Below are 24,827 nucleotides of genomic sequence, written 5' to 3'. Positions count from 1 at the left end.
AAATATAAATACTTGACGACTTCATTTTTTTTATCTGCGGTTTATTAATCGTCGGAAAGATACAAGAACCGCGCAATTTCTTCGAATCTGATAAGGATCGGTAAGGTGTCGAAACGTTATGGTTTAATCTCCAACAATAATCATCGATAAAAAATGAAGACGTTGAAAGTTTCACTCGTATTAACAGGTGTTATTTTCGCGTAGGCAATAGAAGAATCGGCGTTTCTTTGTCTGTCGGTTTATTGGCTGTTTACTGATGGACGGTACTATCAGTCAGCCGTGTACAGATCGTACCAGTAGCGTCGGGATTTCTCGGCTCGTTTCCTCGGAAAGGGTTTCTCGATTTCATTTGTCTCTTTATCTGAACGCGTGCCAAATACCGCGCCGACCTGCCACGATAACGATAACGTATCGTCAATTGCTCAACTTATCTCGACGACGACCTCCTTGCCCTCGTGTTTCAGCCGACTTCTGTTGGTCTTGGCCATTAAGACAAGATCCCACGCGTATCACGGTTCCCAAAATCGGGAATCGCCGGCTTAAACTTGGAACGTCTTTCTGGTTTCAGAATCCCGCTGTCGAAACACTTATCGCGTTGTTGTTTTCAACGACACGAGCCTCGTTTAAGATATCAAGAGCTCGCATTCGAATTAGTCTCGTAGGTTTAGGTTCCAGGTAGAAATTAAAACGATAAAACAGTCGTTTGGATATTATTATTTGCTGGATAATATCGAGCTTTAATCAGTTTCTTTGTATCATTTTAAAACCTATGCCTAACAAGGCAATTTTCCTCTAGATTCGTAGAAACGTAATCGTGGATAAACGCGTGGAAGAAACGGATGAAAACTGTATAGCGTTCCCGGAGGAGGAATATGTAGGTTTAGCTCGGTGCAGCCAGCGCGCGGAGAAACACCTGGAGATATCCAGGATGTACAGTTAGTCGACCTTGTCTGGATAACGTTGAAAAAAAATAAAAACGTCACGCCGACGCGCGGTATTTATTGGCTTGCGCCATGGGGCCAGCGCGCTTGGTGACCACCGTCGAAGCGGAAGAAACGGCACCAGGAAGGGGGGAGAGAAGCCAGAAGCAAGGTATAAGGTGAAAGAATGCAGTTCTTGGTGCATTCCGAGTCACGTGCCTCGGCACGGCCTGTAATTTTATTGTCGCGCGAATATATGTATACCGCTCGAACGCTACTCGTCTTCTTCGTTCCTGCCTCTTCCCGCGATCCTGCAGGATGCAACGTCGATATTACGCGGCTAGCTCTAATGGATCGCGGAATTTTTCTCCACTCGGGAGCTACAACGGGAACGCACGGTTCTATTTCTGTCGGAGAAACGTCTTCTAATGGATCGTGGTAGGTTCGCAGCGTTTCGATTACCTCTAAGGTGCACGTATTTTTATATTTGGCAGAGTCGTCGAATATAATGATACAAATTAAGATGCTTGTATCGTTGATTAAATGTAGGAATTTTTTTTAAGTAATCTATTACAAACTCCGAACGATAAAAACAACGGGAATAGATCGTGCATTAATCATTGTTTTGTAATAAGAAAAACGGATGATTTTGTTCACGATACCGGTTGCACACCGGAAGAATAATCACGAAGGTGTAACAAAATATTCAGTTACAATAATTCCACGCGGATTGCTTTACCTAAAACTAATTGCGTGATGAGACTCTGGAATGAAGAGATCGAAATAAAGTAGTTTCACGAACGTTCCAGAGATTTCAAATAATTTCTTACACAGAATTATATAATTTGCACCACTGGTCTTACGTTGTATTAGCATCGATATCTGTTCGGGTTTAACGATTAACTATGCAAACGGTCAATCTAATTAATAATTGTATAGAAATTGTACGCGGTGCGTTTTATACGGTTCGCTGCGTTTAGTTATACGAATAGGCTAAAACTGTATTGTTTCCGCGCCAGCCACCGCTTGTTATCAGGCTTGTCTAAGTATTCAGATGCACGGTGCAACGTTCTATGCGTCTGTGTCCCTAGAGATCGGTTTCTATACTCGTGAACGGGGGGTGTACCTTTCGAGAATCGTTTTCTTCCCCCAGGGCACGCATAAAGAACTCTGTATGCCAGACGCGACGCGCACGCATCTCCGATTCATCCCATGCACGAACTCCGAAACGCTCGATGGTGGCCAGGTTTTTCAAGTTTCACCTTTTTCCCCCCTATCGAGGTCTAAAAAAAGATCCGTTGCGCTCGTGTCCCGCGTACGCGTTATCAGGGACGGCGAAGTCGCGGTGCAAGAAACGGCGATAAAAAGCTCGCGCGATGGTTTCACATGCACGGGTCGCGAGGGTGGCAACAGAGTGTGCATGCGTGCACACGTGACACGTGACACGTGACGCGTGCACCGTCACGTACGAGCGATCGCACGGCGTGGTGCGGCGTCTATGCTGTTCTGTGCGCCGCTGCACGTGTGCGCCGCGCCGCGCCGGTTCGTATTATGTCACACCGTGACCGCGTTCGACCGTGTGTGTGCGTGCGTGCGAGGATCGAGGTCAATGACCCTGACGTGTGCACGGAGCGTGCCGACGACCCTCCAATTTCCATACACGCGCACCGACAAAAATTCGAACGCATCGCTGCCACGTTTCCGTTTCCAAGTTTCCCACCACCACCCAAGATCTTGGACTCCAAATCGATTATTCAGATCTCAAACGATTATTGGAAAATACGCGAGATCCTATTGCGTTAAGATAGGCACAATCTACGGTACTATTCGTGGGAAATAAAGTATATACGTTCTAAACCGAGTCTAGAGAACTCAACATTTCGGAAATCCCCATACTCTTACATCTGGAGACACATTCGGAATCTCGACCCGACCTGACCCGAGACTCTGGTACTCGAGATTTCGGGTTCTCAAACAGCCCTAACGATGACCTATGATATCGTGGCGCAATCGATTTGTCACGCGTTCAAATATACTTGCACGATAGAAAATTTTCCAGCGCGTTTCAATGCACAGAAGGAACAGCATCCTTCGAAAGGGACAACCGAGCGGATCTTGATGAAACGCGAGTATATCCTTGCGTCTGCAGCAAGAAAGTCACCAGGCACGCTTCTGCTCGAGCAAAAACGACGCGACCAAAGCATCCGCGTGTTAAAAGTGCACGCTCCAGTTTCTTCCGGCGCCTTTTCTGGACTTTTTTCCGCGACGTTCCGTCGAAACTGGACGGACGTCTTATTTCCCGTGCTCGCGAGATCGGAACGATCGGTAGCCTGCGAGCAGCCAGCCGGAGGACGACACGAGCGAGCGCTTCTCCACGCTGCTCATTAGTTGTTCGCTTTTGCGATCATTTGCAATTCAGAGACTCGCTGCACGCTCGCCGTTGGTCCCTCCTCCCATGTTTCGTAGAATTGCTATACTCGTCGCGAGTCGATGATGTTTCTTTCGAGGAAAAAATCCTTCTTGTTCCGAGTTGCGTCTGTGCCCGGTCAACACCGTTGCTTTTTGGCGGCGCACAAGAGAGAGGGGTTGATTCGGAAAACTCCGAAACAGCCTTCGCCAGCGATAAATAACTAGGTACTACGATACTATGACTTTCGACCGAACAATGTTCGTTGTGTTATCTCAGTAGTAGGAATAAATATTATCGGGTGTCCGGATCAATGGTAACAGTTAGAAGCGTAGTGCAAAATGGAAGTTCCACGATGCCTAATGTTCATGGTTTTCCGGAACCTCTGTCGCCGCGATACCGCCGTTGCGGTTTTCGCGCGGTAGAAAGTCGCGCGAGCGTGTCTGTCCGGTTGCGTGGGTGCTGGAACTTGCATAACACAATATCGACGAGCGAACAGACCGAAATATTTCTATTGGCCAATGGACAGAGTCTGTCGGGTCGAGGCGGAGATCTCGGTCGAAGGAATTCTCGGTAACGATCTCGCATGGCATGCAACGAATACAGCTGGTCCAGTATCCCAGAAAAATCGACACAAGATTACCTCGTCTCGAGTTTCCGTTCCGAGATGAGATTCGATTTTGTAACCAGGATCTCGTTTCAACCGAGATTCCCGAGAAAAATTCGGAATCTCTCGTACGATCCGAGATTCCAGTTCGCGATCCCGTCTCGTCTCGTCTCGGGGAAACCGAATCCGGTATTGTCTCGTCTCGAATTTCGAGATTTCCGGAATTTCAGGGTCGTCTTGTAATCGTGTCGCGGCCGTTGCGCCCTAACTTTAGTATTAGATAATGACAGGGCTCTCGAAATAACGCTCACGATCGGTTCCGACGTCAATTATTACCGGCTGGGATATTTGCACAACGAAATTGATATCCTCCTCCTCCTCCTCCTCGCGAAACGTGACGCGGGATTTCGCGTCGCTCGATGGAGGTCGTTGAACCGCGTACGCGCGCGGATCGACCCGTTTCGGATTCGATCGACGTCATGCCTGTCATTTTGCCCGTTGTGACTTTCAATGATTTTGCCACAGAGTCGAATGTCTACTTCTATCGAGCCGAACTTTGGTTTCATTACAACCCTGAAGTACAACCTCGATATTTGCACACGATTCTAGCCAGTTGCATCATGGAAGGGATAGTCGCTTACATGTAAATATCACGACCGTAACGTCGTAATCAAAATAAAGAAGACGATTCAGCGAAATATACACATTCTTCGTTCGAATAAAAATTGAAAAATCCTTTACCGTTTTATGACAGTCAGCTGGTATATGACACACGTATTATCTGCATGTATCTCGAAAACGAAAACTAAAATTGCAAACTTTTCTGGAGACTCGTACGTATGAAAAATTATTTGAATTTTTATTTCCAGAAACAGTACGACTTTAATTCGAAATACTTTTAAATATCTTGGGTAATTTAAAAGTTATATAAGTATGAATAAAAGATTGGCTGTGATATAAGACGTGACTCCTCTTTTAAAGTCGAAAAATAGCACCGACGAAATATGTTATAGTTCTTATTATACCTTTTAAATGGGCACATTTGCGTAAAGTGGTGTCTGACAGTTAGCAATGTTCATTTGTTAGCAACGAATGAAATTGGAAGTCCAAGTATTTCCGTTTAAGAGAAAAACAGGTCGTTGGTAACAAATCGACGATTATACAAGAGGTCAACCATGAGCTATAGATAGCGGAGCCTCCTTATTGGATTGGTTACCTCGATAATTGCAAGAATTTTCAGCCCCGTTATCCCGTAGTTATCGAAGCGTTACTCTATTCGCGCTGGAAAAAGCTTCCAAGACCACGAGAGAAAATGATCCTTCGTGCGTGTATAGAACTCGTACGTCGTACGCGTTATCTTGACACAGACACATGCGTCGGTTCTCGGTTATCTGAAGTTACACATTTTGTCAAAGGTCTCGGCTACTCGCGTTTTTTGAAGTACCACGCTCGTAGATGCTGCCCACGACATTCGTCCGCTTTATCGCCGCCAATTTCTGAAGCATGGACTCGATTGTGACAACTCTCGACGCGACTAGAAGGCCGCGTGACGTAATCTTCGTGACGTCGTGCGACTTCTAAGCCACAAAAGATTGGATAACGCCTCGGATTGGCTTGACGCCGACGATGCTTAATCGACTCCGGATGTACCAAACCTGGATATCGCTGATAATACAATTACATAGAAGGAAGTTCCGAGTATAGGATATAGGTTTACCCAAAAGCGATTCGAATTCTGATTTTTACTTGACGAGTAGTTCGCCGTCTAAACTACGTCGTGAAAACTATCTGAGCGAGAACACGCGAGAATTACGAAATTAAACACCTATGGTAAAACATCCCAATTTGTGTACGTTTGTACACCGTCATTTTTCTTAACGAAGAATCCCAACAGGAATACTATAATCCTACCTGACGAGAAGATAACGAGGTAATCAATCAACGATGTGCGTCAGCAGAAAGATAATAAAGATACTTGTTCTTAGTCCGAATGAGGAACGAAATGCCTCTCTGCTGGAACCAATAGCTAACCTATTTAAGTGTCATTATAGTTGCGTTGTTTAACTATTTTGGTCAATTAACCGTTTTAGGCAGGCAGCCGTGTTAGTCGGTTAACCGCTTCGTTCGGTTAAGTGGCGAAATCCATTACTCTTCTTGGTTAGTCAAACTTAATATGTTGTAGTTTTGGCTCTCTCGAACCACAAGTGCGAACACACATCCCACTGGTACTTTTACCATCTTCAAATTGGAGACATTTGGTACACGGATGTTGGTTTAACGTTTGATATTGACGTTGATTGACGTTGTATAGAATCAGTCGATCCAAATATACAAAAGTATCTAAGCATCCATTCGTGTTTGGCAACACGCAAAGAGAATCCTAGACAGAACCACGGCGCGGAAACGAACAAATCCCTTTATGTCCTGATTACTAAATATAGCTCGTTAACTAGACTCGGTCGAACGAATAGACCGTCATCTTAACGAGCTTCTTCTTGTTCGGAGTTTTGGAATTATTCGGTCGAGTCGATCCTCCGGGCGACAGAGGGCGAGGAACGACTCGCACGACTAAAGAAACAATGCTGAAAAGAAGTACGGCTCATTTGATGCTCGGAACCACAGCTTTCGGGGCTGGTACCTAACGATAGAGATTTTTGTTTCAACTTCCAAAGAAGAGGAAAAAAGATGGAGCGCAGTTCCTAGCAAGAAAGGAACAGGCCACCAATTAGAGTGTATTTTCGGTCCGAAACAATTCTCAGCCTTTACCTAAAGAAATACAACGTTAACAGTTTAAGTCCAGATATTACTGATGGGCTCGTTAGTAAGATGTAGCAAAACCTTGGCTTAGCTGCAAAACAATTTAATTAATTTGATTGGTTTTACAAGTATTATTATTTAATAAATGACTCCTTACGGTTGCACGAAATTTTGCAGACAATATGGTTCGATGAACGATACAAGTTTGTAATTTTTTTTATCCTGTACTACTCAAGTCGTGGACCGTGTGTGCCTTTTGATTGTTACCCGCAACAAGAGCGGATCGCGACGCTCAATTTTACGCGGAGCGACGCTGGACTCTGTTCCCCGTTTTATTGCACCTTAAAGTGAATGGAATTCTTCCATACAGAAGCTGCCAGATAAGTGGTGGGAGGTGGAGAGTGGGCAGAAGGGGGGGGGGGGGGCGAAGAGTCGAAGGAGGACGGAGGAAATCTCGATCTTTCCACAGCCAGGATTCTCCCGGCTTTCCTTCGGATTCCTCTCAGCAAATGGAGCATAAATTACGAAAGACCTCGGCGATGTCCTGGCATTTTCTTTTTTTTTCCGACGAGGACGTAATTGCGCGGGTGAGGCTGCAAGGCGACCGCGCGTCATATATCTCGAGCACTTTGTGTCGTTCGATGAATGGAGTTCGTTTTGAGGCGGTCGGGTGTCCTCTCTGGGCTCTAAAAAACCAGAGAGGAGACACGGTTAGACTCAACTCTAGTTAGGACAACTAACCGAAGTTCTAAATCTTGCTAAACGTGGCCTAACGAGCACACGCTAGAGTGTAAATTAGCGACGCGCCTCGAACATCGTTCGTCAAAGTCATTGTCAAGATCGGAGACGCATATTCCTTCTCTCTGCAATATGTATATGTGCCTAACCATACGCGCAAAGTCAAATCGAGACCCTTGGATCGCAAAAACTTAAATCCTATAATATTTTTGTCTACCGTGTCTACTGCTTTCATTTGTCGAATGACCCACTATTCAAGCAGAGTTGATCATCGATGTTTATGCTGGGTCGTCCATTCGTTCCCACAATATCAAGGACCGAACCAAGCCGAATGTCAATGTTCCATCATTGGTAAATGGGTCGACGCGACGACTGCCCCTTCCTCAACTCGCGTCAACGTGGAACAGAGACCGCCTTTTTCGTGCACCTGTCATGTCAACGAGGATGCACCGTTATGCAGCACGCAGAGTGCATCGGTGTCGGCGCACGGGTAGCTGCGAAAATGCGTCGGAGAAAGAAGGAAGCGACCAGGGCGCCGGGAAAGGCGGTACCCCTGAAATTATTGCCAAACTTCGGACCCCAAAATTTGCGGTCGAAAAGTTACGTACGGGGCTTCGAACCTAACACTTTCGCATAATTTCCAGCCGTTGGGTGTTTTGTTCCCGCAAATTGGCCGCGAGAACCTCGGGGTCAGCTGCCTCCGACGTTCTAGAAAGAAATCCTCGAAATTACCTTCGCGTGGGAACCGGTCTTGGGATCTTTTCGGTGACGTAACTTCGAGAAGAGACAAATTTTTAGCGGGGAAGTGATCGAGAGAGATAGAAGATAGTTGGAAAATTCGATAACGGAGACTAATGGAAGGATAGTGCAATAGCGTCTAGGCGAGGTCGCCACTCGAAAATCGTCTCGATCGACGAATCGAGTTAATAACTTTTTAACGAAGCCTCAATCAACAAATTGGTATTCTTGTTTTTCGTCTTATTTTGGCCTCTAGAATCTCCTATTAAAATTTTTTCCCAGGGGTGGTCGAATACCCTGTATATTTGGGTACGTATCATTTAAATCGAGTACACGTTGATTAAATTTATCTCTCAGATTTTGAAAACTGTTTTGAACCCAATAGCGGAACGCGTTTAACGAAGAATGCATGTTAAAGCGTTGCGAAACGATGCGTTTTAAACAAACAATTGGTCGTTAATTGCAAATTTCAGCCGACCAGGCCTTATTGAGAAATTTTGCCTTTGATTCGTCGCGTTCGGCAAACAGTCCAAGCACAGATACGGTGTCTATAGAGACGCACAATTAAAATTCGCGATTTAATTAAATTCTAATCGCGTTCCACGGTTCGAAACGCTTCAACAAAGAATCTCGCCTCCTCTTCCTTCCCATTCTGTTCGATCAAGGGATTCCCCCAATTCCTACGCTCGAAATATTTTCTCGGCCAATTAACTGTTAGAAAGCCGATCGAAAAACTTTTGTACTTCCGGTTCACGATATCGAATCCACCCCTTCGAATTTCAGAAATCCCCGACACGAACAAAGCCAACAGCACGATACGATAATAACCAAATGTGTGCGTCGATCGAAACGCATTTAACGTACGATGGATAGACGGAGTCGACTGTTTTGCTTTCGCCTTGGAATCGATGCATCGACACCTACTCGAAGCATTCTTTATTCGGGCAACAGGACGCGAAATCGTATCATTTTCGAGGAAGGAGAAAGCGAACGGTTCGCGGAGTCGATTCAACGACCCCGGAGCGTTCGCTCGAATGATGCTGGCGCAGCGAATGACCTCCGACTGGCAAATAGTAAGCAGATGTCAACTAAATTCAGACCAGAGACGAACGGTACCCCCCGTTGGCGCCATCGCGAATTCACAGACCACTGCTTCCTCCCAGGACGTCGACTGCGAACCGAAGGGTGCACCGAGTGTGGCCGCCGGAAGTGTCCACGATTAGAGTTACATATGTAAACAATAATCAAGTTTCAAGTGCACTCGACCGAATGACTGGAATACTCGAGTTTCAAGTGCACCCAAGTATCCATAGCCGTTTCAGTTACCCGAGCCACTCGAGTATTATTATTTAGTAGTAAACAAATGCGAGATATACAGAATGTTCGTGTCGTTCCTAGCAGTTTTTAGAAAAAAGAAAAGTTTCGTCGTCTTTTATAACCATTAGAATCATGTATCTCTACGTATTGTATTTTGTTTCGATAGATGCGCAAAGTGCGTCAGGATACAAATTATCTGTTTACGTAATAGTTTCTGAACCGTCTTCGCGTGAAATACCAATAGAAAGCCTATAATCGTATAGAACAACTATTACCGTAATTTGTATCTGTAATAATTCATCGATACAATAATAACGAAGTATATGAAATCTTTATGCTAATGCGGGATATTTGAACTCGTAAAATGTTTAGATATAAATTTTGCGCAAGTGTAGGAAAGTCCTCGATCGGTGTGTTCTGCTCGATCGTTGAATAATATTTAAATGATTTCGACTGAATGGCGGGGAAAATTAATGTTCCGCTTTTCCGCGAACAAAATAATTTTATCGGTCGTATAAATTCCAGTGTTACACACGCGGCTGGCTTGCCGACCGAAACAGAATATTAATGTTCGCGTTATAATATCATAAATATCGGGGTTAATATTAAAATTCCGTTTTGAATTTTGCGGACATTTATTCGGCAAGCGGGCACGTAACCTATCCACGTCGAAAGAAGTATTAACTTTCATGCCACCTGAACGGCCGTTTCCCGTTACGAATGTACGTTTCGTTGCGCGATATTTGCCAGGCTCGTTCGAGAAATAAAATGCTTTGCGCGGAAAGATTCAGCTGAGTTGTACCAAACAACGAGTCAGCTTGAATGAAAAACTTTGTACTTTTAATCGTAGCCAGATACCATCGGATGAATTATTCATAAGTATATACTAAATTCCACGATGGAGAAAAAATAATGCCGTTCCGTAGATAATCGTGGTAAAATTTTCTTTATAATTAGCATTACGCGGAGGACCGTTGTGATCGCGGATAATAATGTGACGCGTCAGCGAAAGGACCGTGACTCTAAAAATTCGTCTCGAGTTGTATTTGTTGCATGGCGGGAAATATCATTGTTATTCGATGCGCGAGAAAGAAGGACCGAAAGAGAAATACTGGGGATAACTAGACCGGAATAGAGATCTATTTACATACTAAAACAATTGCAGAGAGCTCCCAGGGTAGCAATTGCTCGAACAGTTAGGGTTAAACCTTGAAGAATTCCTAGACAATGGAACCATTACCAAACGGTCTGCGAAACGAGGATTTCTGGGGAAGCCAGTTCGAAAGAAGAACACGGACAGACAAACTGTTTACAAGGTTCGATAGACCTATCTTCTGCACGACGAGAATGTCCGGAATCCAGGAGCGAAAGACTAAGGTGTTCGCGGTATTCGTCGAGCAAAACGAGTGGGAAAACCAAGCGATATGTTAATTTTCTACCAGTCACATCTGGACTGGCACAATCACGGCCTTTGGCCGCGGTCTGTATAATTGACAAATACCAGTGACGTAACGCGAGCCGCCGTTTGCGTTTTGCGACGTACGTACGCGTGCGTCCTCGAAAACTGAAATAGTTATGACTTGACGTCGCGATAAAGGAAAAAAAGAAGCTCTCAGGTAAGCGGCTCGACGCGATAGCTTATATAATCTGACAGAAGCCGCGACGGCGGTTAGGCTTTCGAGACTCCGGTCTGTCCCACTTTGCGTTTTGGCAGCGGCTTCGCGGCCGTTTAACCTTGCTTATCGCCGATCAAGTTCGACCAGCGGCTCCTTCACCTCAATGGGATCTCTAACGCGCGATATCTGTCCACCTTTAAAGCTTCGCGCGACACGCGTGACGCAACAATTCCCTACTCGAAGCAACAACCACGTTCTTCTCGAGTTTCGAGTCTCCGCTAATTCGCGATAGAGTGTCGGAGTTCTTCGTGTTTCTGGCGTACTCGAGACTTTGCAGTACTCGAGCATCAAAACCGTCGAGTGGCTATAATAGTCGAATGCCTAAAGAATTCGCGTTCCCAGACCACTCGACTACGTAAAGTAGGGTTCCTGAATTTAATAAGTTTAGTTTATAGGTCACCATCCTCTTCCGAACCGAACGATGAGGTCCGAACATTTACGTACATACACGGTGTTTTCGATCTAAGGAACGAATCAATGACGAAGGGTGTAATTCGAATCGAGATCATTCCAAGATTATATTATTGTGCGTCGATGAATTTGTCGTATCGAAAAATATGCTCTTCGAAGTAATGATCTATCGATCTTAATATTAACAGTAAATCAACAATTTTTATCCGTATAATAAAGAGAAATTGAAACTCTTGGAGCGACAGAATTAGGTTTCGCGCTCTATAGTGGATATCCTCATCAATCGAGGATCATATGTCGATGTTCTTATTCGAACCACATGAAAAGGAGATTTTTTAGCTCTCGAGACCGTGTTTCGGTCGATAACTCTATTTTTAATCTTGTCTCGTCGAGGACGACAGACAACTGTCGGCCGTTTTATTAATATTTAAAAATATATCGTGGTATCAAGGAGCGAACACACGACCCATTAACCTTGCTTCGAATCGTGGTCCGACTGAAAACGCACGTATTCTTTAATCTACAGAGAGGAGGCTCTTGAAATTCGACGGTACCTATCGCGAACAACCTTTTAACGACAATCAAAGAGTCGTTCAAACCACGGAGAAAGACGTAGATTCGTGGATTCGCGATATATTCGCATGAACGTTCCTACTGGTTCGATATTTCGAGCGCAAATATATCGTTTCCGGTGTCCGAGCTGAAACGACTCTTTGGCGAAAAATATCTTCGATCTGCATTCGATCTTCCTCGACTCGCACAATAATTTGACAATAATAATAATAACTAATAGAGAATATGTATTTTCCAGTATGAAGTCGACTGATAATGAAAAGCAACAAGATCCCCCGATGTGGAAAGTGAAAAATATTTTTTTCTCTCAGCGACGACATACGGTTAAAATAAATATTTAAACGGGAATTAGTAGGCGCAGTTAAAATGTAGTCTTAAGTGCATGACTCGTTATTTTCTCATTAACCGCGTGACGCGCAATGGTGGATTTTTCGGCCATGTTTCTGCTTTAAATTTGGCGACTGGCGACGAGACATTGGTGTTGTGTCATTCAGCGTCCTTGAATTATTTTTACATAATAATCGAGACGAAATTCCAGTTTCGATTATTTATTTCACTTATACCGCAAGATATCGTGTTTTTTTTCGCTCGTATTGTTATTTATCAAATGATTCACGATTAACATGGAAACGATGAGCAATAAAATTTCTCTTAAATTTGAATAACAAGTAGTACGTCAGAGCGTAAATGAATATTAATATTAATGCCTCTATCTATAGGTGGTTTTTTGCACGTCCGAAGTAAACATACGTTTGAAGGGAACACAAACATACCTCGAAAATATACGGTATTTATGTAACTATGGTGTCCAGTCCCAAGTTTTGATAGCCTAACGAAAGAAAATCTTTGAGTCACTGTTCTATCAACTGCCTTTCTTTCAAAGAAATAATTGAATGACGAGACAATGTTGAACCATCAAATTCAATCATTTTTAACAGGATAAAGTCAAAGTATTAAATATATATAATAATACTTATCGCTCCCAATTAATTTCTAACCATAATAACTATTCGCATTCTGTGCTCTTAATTGCTTAATAATAAATTTCGTCACTACTATTATAGAAATTATTACTTTTCAAATTCCTTGCATTTCAGTTAAAACGTCTGTCGACGATTTTGTATTATACACTTCTCATAAATAGCTGCAGCTAATTGTATAGATTATGGTATCTAAAAATTATATAGAAAATACCCGGTTTGCTATCGACTGATAAACTTGATATATTCTGTTTTTTAATGTGCTAAAGTTACACATGAAATCCATATAGCTTTCGAAATAATCTGCGAACGACAGAGACTGGCAAAATTGTATTCGAATAATGGATAACCATTAAAACCAACACATAGCAATTTATTTATTTGCGACGTTTATTCGATCCATCGGGTAAATGTTTATCCGTTTCTTGCGAAATGGCTTATTCTATAATTTGAACTTATTTTTGTTTAACGATTAATAAGAGCTTTTCCCATCTCTGACGCACAAAATTAGGGTCTGGTCGGGTTCAGATCAGGCGTTAAAGTTGCATAGATCGTATCTTAACATATTGAACCCACTTCGATGGACGATCGGAGACACAAAATCAATGAAACAAGTTCGTATAAACATGTGCTCTAGTTGACCTTGTTCTCGAGTTATAGTCATCTTTGTACTCTGACAATTCTTAATCGCTGTCTGTGCTAGTACAACCGATTCTACTGAACTTTTCTTATGCAATGTTCGATAACTTGTTGTTTACTTTAATAGGGGATTGAGGGGACTTTCTAACGTAAATTTCTTCAGTAATTTATTTATTCGCTTCAGCATGATGGTGCATTAAGGAGGAACGTTCCCACTTTGACCATTTTAGGTTTTGAACATACAGTTTCACAGATGAACGCCCGCAGGCTTGTTTATCTCTGGCTAAGGAAAATAAGGAGTTACAGAACGTTACGAACAGACAATTAAATAGAATCGATTACACCGGTCGAAGTAGAAACGCGACTGCAACTCAGGATTAAGGAAAATGGATAAGTGAAATGGAGCACATGTTGGTAGAAAGCATTTTCATTGTTTTCGTGTTCTCGACGACCACCGAAGCGATAGACGATCTAGTTTGACTAGGTACGACTGAGATTTAGGTTAGAGGTATTAAAGGTACGCGTGAAAAGGACATAATTTATAGAATGATTCTATAGACGATCGAACGTAATGTTGAAATATTTGAAAGGTCGGTCGGTAATATAAACAGAAACGGCGTGTCGCGCGCGCGATGCCAGATACGCCACATGCATCGAACCGAAGTTCTTCCGTGGACCAGTCGAACGCGTGTTCGGATCCGATAAGTGAATCGGTCGAGGAAAGAACCTTGCCACACGGTGGCAATACTCACCTGAAGATCATGACAGCCGTTATCCCTGTGACTGGCAGCACGAATCACCCCTGCACGCCACCCCCACTCACTGATCTTATTCACCTTTAGCTTGGTGAAACCACTCACCGAGAGAAACCTCTTTCCCACGATCTCTTCGCGAAACTTGTACGCCATATTATGGATCGGCAACCGCGGCGTGTCGAATCCGCGAATTCGGATCGCCAGCCGGGTCTTCCAATCACCCTTTCTCCTCCTCTATCTATGTATCTATTTCTCCCTGTCACTCTCTTTGTCACCCTCTTACTCCCACTATCTCAGTCGTTCTCTTTTCCTCTATTCCGATCCTCCGACGAGCGTGCCTCTCCCCCAAAAAAGAAAACCCCACGTAGCACTGAACCGCTGAGACGAAGAACCTGGAGCACCGATCACCACTTGGTTATTTGCCACCAAAACACCAAAACAGCACTCCGAGTACTCGGAGATCAGTTCTCCCCGTGATCACGACGGGCCGAGAAACAACAGGGCCATGAGGCGCGCACGATTCTCCTTTCTCTCCCTCTTCTTTCGACAGTCGGCCAGCGCCAGCACCAGCAGCAGCAGCACAGCCACTCCTTGCTCCTACATGCACGTCTGGACAACAAGAACCGAAAATTCTCGGCCGTTGAAACGCGGTCCGTTCTCTTCCCGGACACCACCGTGTCTCCTTTTTTCCGTTTCCTCCGTCGCGCTCCTTTTACAGTCCGCTCCACCTGCGCGCCCGCCGTCACCCCATTCACGATGACGATCACGATAATCCTGGCACCGACACAGGATCTCGCCTGCCCAATCTCCACGTCCAGGACCACACCGAACACGGAGTGACACTTTTAAAACTTACGGCCGTCACACCGTGTATACTAGGCACACACTATTTGGGTGACGGTAACGGCGGCAGCGCGGTAACCAAGCACTCCGAACGGTACCAGTGTGAACGTAAGAGTGACGCACACATGACCGGCCAGTGATATCGCGTAGCGCGCACTGCGGGCGGACGGCAGGGAGGCATGGCTCCTTCCCGCGGCTCCTGCCCCCTCCCCCGCCTTCTAGTCCACCTCCCTCACCGCCGCGTCCCTCCATCCGACGCCCTCTTGCTCCTCCACAGCACCTCCATCGCTCCCGCCGCGCCACGCCGCGCCTCGCAGCACCTAACCCGACCAGCAACCCGTGCCGCGCCGCGCCGCGCCGCCACCGATACTCCCAACCCAACCCAACCCAACCCAACCCACAGAGATACCTCCCTCCCTCCCCCCACACCACCCCACCCCCTTCCCCCCTCACCCACTATTCCTCACCCTTCTAGCCACACATCTCACCACCGCCACCCTCCGTCTCTATCCGCTCTCTCATCTCTTCTCTTTTCTTCGTTTCTCTTCTCTCGTGTTTTCTCTGCTCTTCGCATCGCCGTTCGCCACGGCGGCGCGGTGTCTCAGCGGCCGTTCTCTTGCATCGCTGCCACCCATCGCACACGCTGAGCGTGGGGTGAGAAAGTCTAGGGCCGTAGCACCGACCGACCGCGACCAAGGCGCACGGGGCCGCAATTCCGCGAGGAGGGAGCGTGGGGCTCAAGTGTCGACTCGAGGGTTGCGTTACGAGGGCGGGTTCGGGGGATCAGCAGCCGCCTTCCACGGCCGCCGATACCGACGACTATCCTCCTATCCTCTTTCGTCCAACTTTTCGACCGCATGGTGGGGCCAGTTCCTTCCAAAATGCGGCTCAACGTCATTTTTTAACCCTTTGCGTTCGGCTGTTCTCTCCGAGGAAACACAGAAATGTCTGCTGATCAGGCATTTGTTAAAGAAATACGATCTTTCTATGCAATGCTTCTTAGAATAACTTGTCAAGTTGTTGCGTCTTCAGGATAGGTACAAACTCCGTATTTACTCGCTTCTTTGGCGATGATAAATTGCGTGATAATGTGTCGCGCGACACGTTGTTTCCGTCATTGTGCCTCATTCTATTGTAAACTACATCGATGGTAAACTACGGCGTCGTCCCATGTTAGTTACCAAATTTTACATTAGGTCGAATGAACATGCTTTCAGCGTTCGTGTTTGCGATGGTTGAAATTTAGTAATTGTTATTCTGTCATAACCCTTTCAAAGTCAATAGACTGTTTACCTTAGCCGTCTGATATGGACAAAATAAAATAATAACACTTTTGAAAATGTTCAACGTTCCGTTGAATAAATAGCTTGGAATTCTCAGAATTCGTGAGATACATAAAAATTAGAAAAAAATAGTACCTTCAACGTTACTATTAAAAGTCTTGGAACACGGAGAAAACGTGAAAATAATGCGTGTCTAAAAATGACATTATTCTGTGTATAAATTTCATTTTAATTCGATATTATAAAAATAACACGTTACTTTTTTCTAGTTTGCGTCGGTGTGTTTGTAGAAAATTTCCCGATGTACGTCTAAAAATACTTGGAGACACCGTTTGCGAAGGGTTAACTTCCAAGGATACGACATTTCTGTCCAAACATTCTGTTTTTGTTGCTTTTATCGATTAGATTATGATGCAATTACAACGAGAAAATTGTTGATCTCTTGGATATTAATAAGTATTCTGTGCTTATAAACACGGACAACGATCGTGTTAAAGCAATTGAAATACAGTAACCAGATGATAATTACAATTATTATATATAGTGCAAATATATGGGTAACATACAAGCAATGGTAATCGATATTTAGTTAGTGATATTTGAATACTTGGAAGTTTGAAGTTTATTTGTAACGTTGGGATATTCCTCAGGTATAATAGCAAAGTATTCGAATAGTCTGCGCCGCGATCGCGATAGCTTAATTCGTCCGATAGTTGTGCGCGAGGATGGCGAGTGTTTGTACAGCCCTGGAGTCACGTGACGAAAACACGACGTGACGTCACACGCGCAGCAGCAGTCAGCTGCCAGTCCAACATGGTTGACCTGTGAGCAGCGGTGCTACGAACGGCCGTCCGCATTGAACGCTTGTTTCTTCCGATCGTGCGCGCCCCGTTAATCGCCGAGAACCGTTAATATGATATCCTCGATCGTCTCGCGACTCGTCATGTGAGTATTCAAATTCTATTCGGTGGAAAGCCGGGGGAAACAGTGCAGGGAAGAAGCAGTCAGCTGCGCCTGGATGCTCGCCATCGTTGACCCAGGGTTGTTCGACACAATTTCTCGATTTACGGGTTCGTTTTATCTTGGCTTCTCTCTCCCGTGCATGATTATCGTCGACCGCGTAGACTTATCGTCTGGAAAACGAGGATCGTTCCAACGTCACCGGGACCCCCATCGTTCTCTTTTTCGTCCAACCCTTTATCGACGAAGAAAAAGGAAAAGCGGGATGGCTGGTCGACGTTGTTCGCGTAACAACGCGAATCGGATCGGAGGTGCAGTGTTTGCAGTGAAAAGTCGAACAATCGTACGCAATCTGCTGCTTCGATGTCGAAGAAATTATGTCATCGCGTCGTCGCAGCGCAACTCGCGAGGAAAGATTTCCATATTTGGTTGCGAGTTCCACGGCGAGGTTCGGCCGATATTTTGCGGTCACGTTTGAAAACTGTAACGGTTGCTCGAACGAGGAGTAATCGATTCGTTAGTGAGAACGGTCAGTGACGGGTACGTTAATTCTTGTGCGACAAGGGCGTTTCGAATAACCGTGGTAAACGAAGGTAAGAGGAAATGTTCTGTACGTATCCATATTAGAGGGAACAGTAAACAAGGAGATTCAGGTCTCGGAGGACGCGTGAATTTACGTTGGGTACGAACAATTTCGTTTAGAAAAAAGTACGGTGTGTTTTGGTTCGATGGATTCGCGTGTAAGATTAGTGCAATAACGATGGGGATGGTATATCAGTGAAAGTGCATAATCGTCGGCGCAATAACCGCATCGTATAATACGCGATGCAAACCTAACCTAACTTGTAAGTTTCGGGACCCGACACCAGGCGCTTGGCCTACCGTTGCGGACGTATGTACGCTCGAGTTGCGACACCTTGCGCATAATCCCTGACTTTCCTGACCAGTCGAAACTTGCTTCGAGCACAATTTAAATATACGAAGCGCACAAATCTTTGCATAAACATTTTCTCCAAAGAAAAATCTTGTCCGGTAACTCTCTAAAAGAATGCTCGTTCTAAGGTTGGTCGTTTTTTCCGTTTGTTCGTGATTTCTTCGTATCCATGCAAGTACGACGTCAAAGTTCCAAGTACTATTTAGTCGATGCCATAATAGAACTTGTTCGAGTGCGTTTTGGACACGTTCCATGTTCTGGATTGGCGTAGGTATGTTCTCTCGGTCTTTATTCTTCGTACCCATTTTCTACACAGCGTGCCGAGACCGTTTAAAAATAGCCCTACGCGATCGAAGGAGGATAAAACGCACTCCCTTTAGTTCGAGGGGAAGGAATCGTTGCGTGGCCTTTTGTGCTATACCGAGCATTGTTGTTTCCGTGACCGTTGCCGCCGTCAGCTGATCGAATACGTAGTGCTGCGTCACAAAGAGATACGAAAATTGACACGTTTATCTTATCTGCCAAGAATTATGGTTCGTTAGTCGTATCTCAGACCGCGGTTGTTCCAGGGATGTACTTGTACTTTTTATTTGTGGTTCGAATGTACAAGGGGAAAATTTTCAATTGCAAGTAATCCACCGAAACAGATAAGGCAGCTTCGAGGTACGCGCTCGTGTTAGTTTACGTAACATTACATTGTAAGAGGTCCCATAGAACGTTGCTTACATTTTACTCGTGAAAGTTTCAAATTCTATAAACTGTTCTTTCGAAGCGAGACTGCCAAGTCGTAGCGGTTTAATTCTATTTCTCCAAGCTGTATTACGTTTTTTGTGGTACCACGTCACACGTTGCACACGTGGGAAGGTGGTTTTAGAGAACGCTTTTACGAGTTAAATTGAAACTGAGAGGTCACAGACGAACGTCTTGTGCGTCAGCTGATTGGGACGCTACGTCGCATCGATGGAGAGCAAATATGTAGATATATACTCGATGGCGTCGTTCGTTCTCTCGTTGATCTTTCTAACCTAAATTGGATATAGCTTTTCAACAAAATTAACGCGATATGATATAAACGCTACTAAAGGGATGTAAAATATGTATATAAATTTCCAAGCGTATACTTATTCCGGTGTGAAAAATTACAAATAGATTATTCGTAGGCCATAGTATTGGACTAAAACTAACAGCGATACATATTAATAACAAGATGTAGATAAGGGGTATCCTTCTGAGTCACGCTGTGTTATAGAATGTTAGTTATACTTGTCGATAACCTGAAAATTACGGAAAAGCAATTGAACATGTAATTAAAAACAATATTTTTTCTTTGAAAATAGGTCATTAAGTCAAGCTTGAGCTACGTCACATTAGCCAAATCTCTTAACCCATTTTCTATTACCAGTATGAAAATTGTTCTTCAATTCTATGAACTATCCTATGGGGGCAGGGGGGGGGGTTATAAACATAGAGAATCGTAATGATAGTAACTCTTCCATACGTGCCTAAAAAGGCATATATTCATGAGACTGGTATCCAGCCAGCCAACATTCTAGTTCGTTTAATAGATGCTTAGACTTACCCGGTCTACCTTTCCGTTTGGCCTCGTTGAAGTTCTGTAATTTTATACACCCAGGATGCATAGACTTTGCTTACAAGCAACTAACATTTTTCTCTTTAAAAGAGGGGGGTGCGATACTTGTCGCAGGTTTTCTAATGGACTTACCCGAACTTGCACACGGTCTCCACACAAAGGTTTCTCCGTAGAGAGAAAGGCTATACAGCGGTCTAAATCACGAAAAAGATTCGATAAAAAGCGCGCTAACGTCGAGTGATTGCGAAATACGACCTTGTCGTTTCGCGAGCAGTTGCATAGACTGTCTATGGTACACGCTTCCCTTCGTTTCCCGTACAGTTGTACAGAGCACACGGTAAAACTTTCATCCAAACAGGAAGCCGAGAATCTGGCGTCCAGGATTCTCAATTTACTTAGCAAGTTTCGATAGCTTTAGGTTCTTTAGTTTATCGCAAATAATTCTTTTGCATTCGTGTATGGATAATTGGAAAGATTATGAAAGATCCTTGCGTTCTAATAATTCATATCAACGCGTAGGTATAGTCTCGGTCGTCGCTGTATCTTTCCACTATAACTCAACGTACTCCGATGACTAAACGAGATAACAAAACAGACGGAAATGTATATAAACACTTTTAACGCAACATAAGATAGGCCAAGTCATAAAGCAAGTGAACGCACGTGCACTCGATGAATTTTCCAAACGAGTCTCGTGCGAAAACGCTTTGTTTTGCAATTACGACTTACATTTGCCAAGTTCTCGTCTCCCCTGTCTGTATCATATCATTCTGCTCCGTAATATACAGGGTGTTTCTTTGCCCGTGACCAGCCTAAATATCTTCATAATGCAGGCTTTTTCCCGGTTCGTGATGGAATTAATAATGAAACGGAAGAGAAGAGGCCTGGTGGTAGCCGTGCCGTATATGTTGTTTCATTTACGCGTCACGATGTTCCTTGACGGATGTTTTGCCTCTCAATAATGTCACGGAATGTTATCTCACTCTTATTATATTGTTTAAGTTGTGTGACTCACGTCTGTTCGACGGTCTCTTTGTGCACCGGGAAACATTGTCTCGTTGTCTCGGTGCAAGACACACAACTCCGTTTTCCTTTCACCTCGTCGACGAGACGTGCGCGTGCGCTCGCGCGTGTGTGTATGCGCGCGCGAACGTTTAAAAATAGCTGTGAGTTTTCGAGCGCGGTAAATTGATAGTAAACGCATCACGCCGGCAAAATATACTCCGAACAACGTAAATTCGAAGCAACGAGCGCCTTCGATGGCCAGAGCACTCGTTTCGCGCTTGTTCTTTAAACGGAATCGTGCGTTTCTGTCTTCTCGCGAGTTCCGCGCGTAAAACGCGTATATAACGAGGGATGATACGAGGGCAAAATTTTGATAATCGTTGTCGAACGACTCCCGTTTGGCGGTGTGTCCGAAAGTGGAAGGGGTGAATCTCCGCGGAGAGGAAGTCTGCCGGCGGAAGGAAACGGGCACACCGGAGGGATGGTTTCTTGGTAGACCAGAGGAACGTGGTCGGTCGTTGGATCGATGCCCGGTTGGCAACAGGAGGGTGGTTCTGTCGGTGGTGTGCGAGCAAGGACGGCCATGCAGCACCCGCGTTCCCTCTTTCTCCGGCGTTTCTCCCTTCGGTTCTCCTCTCTTCTCTTCTCTTCTCTTCTGGTTCTCCCGTTACAGCTGTAAGGGTGGCACGGTTCTCCGACGGTTCGCCGTGCAATCGATATTTCGTTTCAGAAGAGATCCCGCGTTAACCTCTCTCGTGTGTAGCACACGCCACAGGCGTCTGACGGCTCTCTTCAGCATCCAGCCAGCTGTGGAGGGTGGGTTCTGTTGCTTGTTTGTTTTTCCCTTTGGTACTAAGTCGAGTACGGGCACCCTCGATGATAGTAAAGAAAACGTTAGGTACCGGGCTAAATAACGGCGAATATTTCACGATACTCTCTCCTCCAATTACTTGGACGATTCATTGTTACGATCAAGGATCTAACTGTATAAATTTTCGAGTCTCCACCAAAAATTCTAACGTTTTCTTCAGAGTTTGTATAACGTTTGTGGAGATGTATTGAAACACGAGTGTGTCTGAAATAACGGGGCAAGGAGAAAGCAGCACTCGTTGGAAGATGAAAATTGTACGCACGCGACGATTAATTTTCCAAATGCCAACCGGATCGAGATAAAAACCTATCGACTCTTTCTCTTCTCTACCTCCACGCGACACCCGCGCCTATACCAGCAATCTATTTACCTAGCTTCTCTGTTTCATTCCCTGACCTATATTTCCGATGTTACTGAAAGGTATCTCATTTTCTATGGATGCAGTGGTTTTTTTTACGTTGCGGTCGGTGTAGACACCGGGTCGAAACGAATGTTCGGGCTGGTTTTTCGTTAGAACGAACGCGAATTGGGAGGGAGAAGGAAGGGGTGATGGTTTATAGACAAACATCGAAGGTTAATTTTAGGAAGATGTAACGAATAAGGAATAAACAACTTCTTATCCGTTGTTTTGTTCGATAAAAATTACACACTGAACGATGTACTCTTCGTATGTACGTAGAACGCCGAATTTAATTATTCGGAGCTTTCAATCACTGGTTAAGAAATGTCTTGTTCTTCGCAAAGGGCATCAAGCGATAAACCCGATACGCGGCTGAACGATTACGTCGTCGGACGTGGTAAAATTTAGCAGTCGAATGCAGTCGAGTAAAAATGCAACTTTGGAATTACTACGCGCGATGTGTATGGCCGTGCGCTGTCATGCAAAAGTCCGTATCTGTTAACCTCTTGCCTTACGATTTAATTTGAAATCGTGCGTGTCACAGCCGGCCACTGAATTTATTGCGCGTCGGAACGAACGTCCAATCCGCCATTGGCTGGAAGACGACGAAATTGCGAAAAGAAAGCTTGAAAAATTAGTTGGAAAAGAATAGACCTAGGCATCGTCGTCCAAGTATTAGCTACCGATTAAAAATATATTTGTCCGCAAACTCCGATTGTTTTTCGAGCCCAAGGGGGTGGGAGCAATTTTTCGTATTGAATTTTCTTCGAGGAGCTACGAGTGTCTTTTTTTTATGGGCACGCGACAGTCGATATCGTCGCGATTTTTGACGATTTGGGAGGACGGCTCGTTCCTCCGGCTGTCTGACGTGGCTGGCGCGTTATTACGTCGCGTTCGGCTGAGCGTACGACACGCGCGGGGCCATGTCGAGGAGAAATCCACGGCAAAGAGGCCTCGAGTATTTCAAAAGGCTGGCAGCGATTGGAAGGAAAAAGGAGAAAACCCGCCGCGGAACGGAGAGGAAGGGAGAAGAAGGTAGTTGCGTCGGTGTTGCGGTAATATGCCCGAGTACTTAGGATCCTCGACCTCGTGACGTCATTGCCCTCATTAGAATAATTAAGAATGCCGCTCGCTAATTACGATGCGGCTCGCTCGCCGTACTTTTTCATCCTCTTGCTCCCGCGCCGCCATTCTGCTGCTCTGACGCGAAATCTCGAAATGACCAGGAAGAATTCCCTTGACCAACACGATCCATCGTCGAAGGCCTAACGCTTCGAGGCACGGGGAACACCTTCTATCGTGAAATGAAATGGTAATCCCTTGTAAGTTCGGTTCCGCGATATCGAACACTATCGAGGGAGGTCTCTGTTCGATCGAAAACAATTAAACGCAGCGGATTTTCCGTAAAAATTGTAAGCGTGGGTGGAAAAAGTTTGCCATTTCGTCGGAACGAGCGAGCTATTTGCGCGATTCGCGTCCCTGCGGCCCGATTGGCCGAGGCGTTATCGCGGTAGCGCGCGAACGATTCCCCGGGGGGATCGAACGGAACATCGAAGCTCGGGTCGCCAGATAACAAGTTCGTGTTCCACGGGTCTCTCGGCTGTGCGAGGCTCTCTCCGCGCGCCGTTTTGATTTACACCCTCCTTTTTCCCGCCCTCGTATATAATTACGCCATTTTCTCGCAGGCCAGCCCATATTTCTTCGTCCCTGGAGACGCGCCAGGGAGCAAAAGTGCACGTCACGAGGGTGTGGTAAAGAGCACCTCGCTCGTGGAACGAGGAGGGTGGCGCGGCCAGAGCCCAAGAGTATCGTGGGGTTTGCCAGGGTGATGACCCTTTGGGCGTACCTTGAGACCTTACGCTCCTGGTATCGCCACGATATCCATCCCTCCACCCTCCCACTCCCGGTCCTCTTTTCTTACCTCTCTCCTATCCGGCTCCCTGCTCCTTTTGTTTTTCTTTTTTCGCTCGACACTCCGCCTCTCTCCGTCTTTTTAGCCGTTTTGCGGGTGGGTGGCGGCGAACGATCGACGCGCGGCTAGATCACCGAAGGGGAACGAGGATTCGAACGGCGCGATGGAATGCCGGTCCAAAACTCCGCAGGACCCTTTGCTCGTTGCTCTATTTTCGGGGATCGACGGCCAAGGGACACGCGAGAGAATTTCCTAGCTCGATCGGTTCTTTTTCTTTCGCTGGCTCGTCGCTCTGTTGTTGGCACTCTCACGCACCAGGGTCAGAGTTTAGTTGCTTATAGAAGCTGTGTCCTTGACACGCGCGAACGTATCGATCGGCCAAAAGGGGATGCACGAAAGTCCGACTTAAATCGAAATTCTTGTGCGGTACGAACGAAACTCAGAGTAGTATACCATATACATGTATATTTCCAGACAATTGTCGCGTGTTTGTATCGAATAAAAATCGGG

At 45.3% G+C, this 24,827-nt stretch overlaps 1 protein-coding gene across 4 annotated transcripts in view; it reads right to left on the bottom strand.

Annotated features, from left to right (window-relative positions):
- The window catches only part of Kdm3 (Lysine demethylase 3), a 217,309-nt gene extending 201,779 nt beyond the window's left edge, over positions 1 to 15,530 (bottom strand). For all 4 annotated transcript variants that reach the window (XM_076769658.1, XM_076769661.1, XM_076769660.1 and 1 more), the window contains exon 1: positions 14,516 to 15,530. In XM_076769658.1, the coding sequence (XP_076625773.1) occupies positions 14,516 to 14,671 (156 nt within the window). In that variant the 5' untranslated portion in view covers positions 14,672 to 15,530. The remainder of the gene's footprint in view (positions 1 to 14,515) is intronic.
- Positions 15,531 to 24,827: the final 9,297 nt, after the last annotated feature.

This window comes from Colletes latitarsis, chromosome 7 (assembly GCF_051014445.1).
Source record: "Colletes latitarsis isolate SP2378_abdomen chromosome 7, iyColLati1, whole genome shotgun sequence".
NCBI lineage: Eukaryota > Metazoa > Arthropoda > Insecta > Hymenoptera > Colletidae > Colletes > Colletes latitarsis.
This window is presented reverse-complemented; position numbering and strand designations above follow the sequence as displayed.